The sequence below is a fragment of the Anarrhichthys ocellatus genome, unplaced genomic scaffold (genome assembly GCF_004355925.1).
Source record: "Anarrhichthys ocellatus isolate YVR2014 unplaced genomic scaffold, GSC_Weel_1.0 scaffold24, whole genome shotgun sequence".
Taxonomy (NCBI): domain Eukaryota; kingdom Metazoa; phylum Chordata; class Actinopteri; order Perciformes; family Anarhichadidae; genus Anarrhichthys; species Anarrhichthys ocellatus.
The window spans coordinates 1,790,850-1,797,887 of NW_022280054.1; the positions used below are offsets into that span (position 1 = coordinate 1,790,850).

At 45.9% G+C, this 7,038-nt stretch overlaps 1 protein-coding gene across 1 annotated transcript in view; it reads left to right on the forward strand.

The window, feature by feature from the left end:
- Positions 1-996: 996 nt before the first annotated feature.
- The window catches only part of egln2 (egl-9 family hypoxia-inducible factor 2), a 27,297-nt gene continuing 21,255 nt past the window's right edge, over positions 997-7,038 (forward strand). The window contains exons 1-2 of the mRNA XM_031861036.1: positions 997-1,253; positions 1,747-3,252. Coding sequence (XP_031716896.1) covers positions 1,978-3,252 — 1,275 coding nt within the window. The 5' untranslated portion in view covers positions 997-1,253; positions 1,747-1,977. The remainder of the gene's footprint in view (positions 1,254-1,746; positions 3,253-7,038) is intronic.

The window sequence follows — 7,038 nt, forward strand, 5'->3', positions numbered from 1 at the left end:
TTCAGTCAGTCAAACTCATTCAGTCCTAACACGGATATAAATGGCTACAAACTATACAACAGCTGACTGTGGCTGTCCTCTGATAAATGCATCCTAAAGAACTGGGCAATGTGACTGTCTACATTGTGAGACAACAGAAGTTTGTCAACTGGTTATGATTTTGCTCAACTGTCCCTATAAATAGGTTGTTGTGTTATCCTTTTAATAGCTCTGTTGTGCTGTATTAAGGCCATTCTGGGAAGTGCTGGAAAACAATACACAGGACTGATTTATTACGCGATTGGATTAACAGGATTTTTGTTTCAGTGTGAGGAAGTATCTTGATTTGTCAGACATTCACAAATTTCTAAATACATTTTCTTATGTACTGTACTTAAGTACAAATTTGAGGTACTGCGTCACATTGAACGCATAGCTTGATATTGCAAGACCAAATCGCAAATGCATCTGCCAGAACGAATAAAACACAGAGCTTCGTCTTGTTCCCTGGCAAATTTAATTTGTCACAATTCTATTCTGCTACAATTCAGAGGTAAAAGTATACTTTCTACTTAACAACATTAATTTGTTTCTTAGTGCAAATCGGCTCCATCTCGACCAATTACAATAAAATGTAGCCTGTATGCAATCCGATGATAAGATATGCATAGCCTTCACAGGGTCCTTACTTTTACTTTTGAGGAAGCATGTTTTGCTAATAATACTAACTTTAATTTAAGAAACATTTTCACTGCAGGACTCTGCTACTGCAAATATAAGCAACATTTATTGTAAGGGACTGCATTGCCATGGTTAGGCGATAGGTGTTGCTTTTATTATGATCACACTTGAATATATTACATTTAATGTCTTATTCGCATAAACATGCTGGTAGGGAAGGCCATTATGTTAACTTTTATTTATTTAAAGAGAGAGAGAGAGCGAGAGAGAGAGAGAGAGAGAGAGAGCGCGAGAGAGAGAGAGAGAGAGCATGCTGTGGGAGGGAGGAGGAGCAGGGTTGTGGGTGACAGGCACAAAGTGGGGCATCTCGCCGTTACAGCAGAGAACCCTTTTTGGGGGTGGGTGAGGCACCTCGTGTGACTTGAGCCGTGCCTCGGTTGAGTTTAATGTGTCAGACCACCTCTGGGTTTTATTTATAACGGACAACTAAATTGGATGGGGAGCGCACGAGCGAGACAATCCCGGAAATAACATGCGTACTCTCAGACTGTCACGTACGCTTCACTGTGGGTTTGCATTGCGAGCTGCCGTAGGTAAGCTGTGGACTGACGCGATGTGAAATTGAACATGATGTTCTGATATATTTTACACTCTGAAACGTGTGTTTCAACGGACTGAATACTTTGATGTTGACGCTTAATTTGAAGGATCACAAGGCAGCAAAGTTGGTAATCAATAGCTGACAGACGGAATGTGACTTTTAATAATAGGTGTTTCACAGCAGAAGTTTAGGCTACAGAAGAAATGTTGTATTCAGTCTGATTTCAGTGTAAATGACTTTAACAGTGAAATAGAGTTGTCTGTTCGTCATCGTTCCTCGGATTCCCTTGAGTTAACAGCTGGGATATCTGCAATAAATAACCTAGAGAAGGCATGCACTTATTTAGTTGTTTAGTTTTCATTGGGCCTGTAGCCAATAAATGTCGCACCATATAAATACTAGAGTTATTTACTTCACCTCACTGTGACAAGTGTTCTGCACGGTGCTATTAATAGGCTTAAAGTGTATCCTTTCACTCTCCACAGATGTCCTGCACGGCCTCAGAATGTTTATACGACGGACACGCACAAGTGTTCCTGATTGAGGGTATTCATCAGCAGCCTGATTGGTGAAATAAATGCCAGCAGAAGAGGACTTTGACATGAAACTTCAAGCGGCTGTGACAAAGATTCCCTCCATCAGAGAAAGCAGCGGCTCGGCTGGAAAATGAAGCGAGGACGTGAGCTACGTGCGCATCCAGCAGATGAGGAGGTGAAATGGAGAACTTGGGACACGCGGACCTTTTAAATCCAAGCTCTCTCCGCGGATCCGTCGCCGTTTCAGCCTCGCGGGAGAGAAGGACGAGCGGCCAGCAGCTCGCCTTCGGAGCGGCGGAGACTCACCACACGTGTCGAGCGGACATGGGGCTGAACGGCTTCTGCGCGGTGCCGGTCGGGAGTCCAACGGCCGCGGAGTTGCTCGCCGGTCTGGCCTCTCAGACCGACTCCGCTGCAATCACAACCCCGACCAAGCAGCCCAAAACCGGCGTGCCGCTGCACAACGGCGGGGTGGTGTCTCCATCTGCCACCGTGGAGGGGAGCCACGCAAACGCTTTGGCTCCTACGCCAAACGGTTACCCGACGCAAATGAAGGGTTTGGCGGGGGTTACAGGTGGCCCTATGTACCCCCTCACCAGCAGAGCCTGTCTGATGGAGAACGGGGACCGGACAACTCATGAGAAGTGCCCTTTACTGATGAGGAGGATCAATGGTGACCTGAAAGCCAGACAGGCGCAACAACAGAAACGGAGAGGTGGGGAGAACCGGGACATGGGGTCAGGGACTCTTAATGGTCTCATAATGGGGCCATTGGGGTTGGGGAGTTCTGTTGACCAGGTTTTTGCTCCGGGAGAGTCAGACTTTAAGCGGAGGAGGCTGGCAGATGGAATTGTTGCTCACAAATCTTCAGAGGCCTCCAGAGTGGCCCAAGCTGTCTCCCCGCTCTGGGACACAGTCAACTGTGGCAACGGTTCAAACCAAATGACTATCAATCACGTGCACTGTGTCACTGCCCAATCTCCCATCACCCCTCACACTAACCAGCACAACGAACATAAAGTGGCCTCCTCAGGCCCTGAGGAGGCCACTGCACCCAGCCAGATGTCCCCCATAGAGACTCACTGCATCCTGACCCCGCCGTCTCCCGCAGGGGCTGGCTTGTCAGCAGATCACATAGCCCGGCAGTACATCGTCCCCTGCATGAAATACTACGGTATCTGTGTGAAGGACAACTTCCTGGGCCCCCAGCTGGGCGGCAGGGTGCTGGAGGAGGTAGAAGTCCTAAACCGCAGCGGGAAATTTCGGGGCGGGCAGCTGGTGAGCCAGAAGAGCATTCCCTCTCGGAACATCCGGGGCGACCAGATTGCCTGGGTGGAGGGACGAGAGCCGGGATCTGAGACCATCGGGGCGCTGATGGCTTACATCGACAAGGCCGTCATGCACAGCGCTGCCAATGGACAGCTGGGGGACTGTGTCATCAATGGACGCACTAAGGTGAGAGGAGGAACAGGGTGGGGTCAGGTGAGAGGAAGTCAGGCAGTTTTCCATCTTCGTGCTGGAGAAAACACAAGTTTACAAACATGCCAGTCAGTCTGGTGACATCATTACATTTTGAGCAAATGGTTGGTTGTGTCACGTGTGCTCCGCTTTTATCTCTGCTTCTCTAATGCAGGCAGGCAAACACACACACACACACACACACACATCACAGCGGGGGAGTGCGCTGAGCGTCAGGTAGGATGTCCGGATGGGCCCTGCTGTGTTTCTGGCGCATACGAGCTCGATACCGGGCTGCGGGCCGAGCCTTCTCCCTAAACTGGCCATGTGCCTGGGTTTAGGTCCTGTCCATGCCTTCATATACCGTACCCAGATGAAAATAATCTCTCTGTATCTCCTCTGCCATCACTATATCTCTGTCTTTGAAGACAACTTTCCCCTACGCAGACATGGCGCTGAAGCTTTTGTGTGTTTTGTTTATTTCCTTTATGTCATATCTCATGCCAGGCGAGCCGCATGTTTTCTTTTCTTTAACCGTGACTACACTGCATGCCCCAGCTTCTCTTCTCCATTGATATTCTTCAAATGCCATGCACAGATGCAGCCGCACACCACCTAAGACAGAGACTGGACTAAACGGCAGCGTATGACATTTTTAATTCTTCTTATTAATCAGAGTCCACATGACTGGCAGTTAGTCGTTGTCTCTGTCCTGCACACAGTCATGGACATTGTGTGCAGGACAGGGAAACCTCTAAACTCACTGTAGTGACGCAGTCCTGGGTTAACCGACACCAGTAAAATCAGTGAGCCGCTCTGACTGAAGCCCGTTCTTTTATTCTCCATCCTGAACCTATTTGCTCCACAATCTTCGCTAATATTTCCCCCTGTAACATGGAAACTGTTAGTCTTTCTGTCTCTCTGTATCCTGTAACTAGAAGTTTAACACAGGTTAAACCTGGTCAAACTCTTGTTATGTCCCATGCAGAAAATAGATCCAGGAGGGCTCTTCATGAATACCATGTCTGATCTGATCTGAAAAGTAGACACAATGCTACTGCACCTCAAGGGGAAATTCTGTGACGGCTGTTGCATGCAAGCTGCCAACCCTAGGTCCCTCGGGCAGTGTGTGCGTAATCAGTTGAGCTATAAACAAGAGTGTTGAGTAAATCTTCTACAAACATACATACAGATACATCATTCACATTTAATGCATATACATAATAGCATCTTGCCCTCGGTGCACGTCTGCTCGAGGTAAAATACTTGGAACTTCTGTCTTCAGCTGAGTAGTACTGTGCACAAATACTGTGTTTCTTAGCGAAAGATACAAAAGCCCTCTCTATCTCTTGACACGTCGAGCATCCTTTCGTGACTGAAGTGGATTTAATCTTTGCAATCAACAACGCATCAAAGCTGTTGCCTCGATCCACCTGCTCGTTCTGCAGAAGAGAGGCGGCTTCGTGAAACACTCCAGCTTTGTGTCACGTGATTTGCGGCTATTCGTCGTACTTAAATGAGGTGAAGAAGTGGTCTCTTGGGACTTGAAACAGGATTTTTAGAACAAGGGCAGATGATTCTGGGGTTGCCAAATTTGTATTGATGGTTGCCAACTTTGTTAGATTGCACTGCTTTCTATGTTTATACGTCTGTCTATACCTTCCAGACGCTTATCAGGATTTAATGTGTGTTGATCTATTGCCAAACTGCCTGGCCAGATCTCTCCGTTCGGCCTTAGCATGGTGCAAAAGTGAAATGCTGCACACAGTACAAAATGTCCTAGCTGGTGTTCCTGTGGAGGAGTGCAGGATACAGCGTAGCAATAGATGCCACATAGAAGGTCACTGCGTGTTTTTCTCCTTATCCCCGAAACCTTTTCTTCTGCCCGTTCCTTCATTTTTGTTCCTGTCTTTAATTCTGACCTCCTTTCCCATTTCCTGTCCTTTACTCCCTCTCTCCTTCATCTTATCAACCGCCTCATTTGCCACTTAGACCAAATATTTCCCAGCCGTTACCTTGGTAACAGGCCCATACAGAGTGGCTCTCTCTGCATTGTGTATGAAAAAGATGTAGAGAAGAAGAAGAGGGGCTGGCAATGCCCAAAATACTGCTGCAATGATCTCTGTACCCTGATCCCTGTTAGTCAGCAGCTGTGAGTAGGAGGGATTACGTTAACAATGGAATGGTAATTCATTTAAAACAGCGAAGGTGGAAAAGTCTTGTATTGTGGGGAAGAGACGAAACTGCGCAGGGAAGGAGACATGAAGGGGAGGGGATAGTCTGGAAGTGAGGGTAGAGGGGGGGGGGGATAGGGAGCAAGGAGTGGGAGGATGGCGTTGAGCGAGTGAGAACGGGGCGATGCAGCAGCAGATCGGCATAATGAGACTGTCTGCTGCAGCAGCTTGTCCTCAGATGCCTCTCCTAGAGCTCGGCTGTGCCACCATGCAGGCAGGAGCTAGAAGGCATATAGGCTAACACACAATGCAGCTACAGACCTAGCTCATAGAGAAGGATGGATGATGGAGAGAGAGACATTTTGGTATTAGTTTAGTCTGAGTTCAGATAAATTAAGACCCATCATGTCATTACCAGTTAATATTTCTTTCCAAGATTGTAATAATGACACAATTTGTGTTTATTGGGCTATTCCTTTGGTGCAGTACCAACACACTATAACACGTATATATTATGGGCTGCTTAGAGCTAGTGTTAGCAAGTTAAACAGGCCCTATTTTCCTCTCTCATATCTGTTTTGTGTTGTTGTGAAAACATCTCCTTTAAATAGCTGTATTTATTCAGGTTTCTTGCCAAAGACAGGATTACATTCGAACACACCACGATGACGTTATATTCTAACTCTGCTGAGCAGAGCTCGAACTCATGACAATATAACTCAATGGAACCTCCTTTAATTGTAGTTGTTAGCGCTGTGATTTTGTCAAGCAGGACTGTGCTGCTCACCGGCTGCTAACAGCTAACGTTAACCAGTTCTGCTGCCGCGTCCCACAGTTTGTGTTGCTGGGGGTTGGAACGAAGCCTCGATGCAAAGAATTTGCATCGATGACATTTCGTAATTGAGTTTCTCGTGTATCGTTTTAATATAATAATATAGTTTCTCAATATTCGTTGCTCGTGGCATTGTGGGACATTCGTGTCAATGAAAAATGTTGGTGAATTAAGTAGCCCAGTTGGTGTTTTAAAGTATACATTTTTCTGATTTTTCCAGTCTAAATGCATTAACAGTTAGTAGATTAATCATTTAGTCGATTGGTAGGAAATTTAAAAGATGATCTGGCCCCACCTTCTTTTCTCTGTCTTATTTAGTTGTATCCTTCTGTTTCTGTTTAAATCTAGTACCCATTTAAAATTCTAATTGACAGTTTTTACTATTTTCTGACATTTTACTAAATAATTAATCAATTAATTGAGAAAATAATTGTCGGATTAATCGATAATGAAAATAATCGTTAGTTGCGGCCTTAAAATGCACTTCACACTTTAGACCGGTTAGAATTAGTATCGGGTGTATACACACACACACACTGCGTCTCTCCATGCTAATGTTTAGAGGTGACTCATGCATAATGAGTGCAATTGGGGCCATGGCAGAATTGACTCATAAGGGCTGAGCACATTTTTCCCAACCACAATATGAAAATTAGATTACAGTTGAATATTTCTAAAATGGCAGCAACTTTCAAGTACTTAAGCCTTTTTTCTCATGTATCAGTGCAAACAATGCACGTCCAATCTACGGACATTACCAACCTTCAAAACATACAT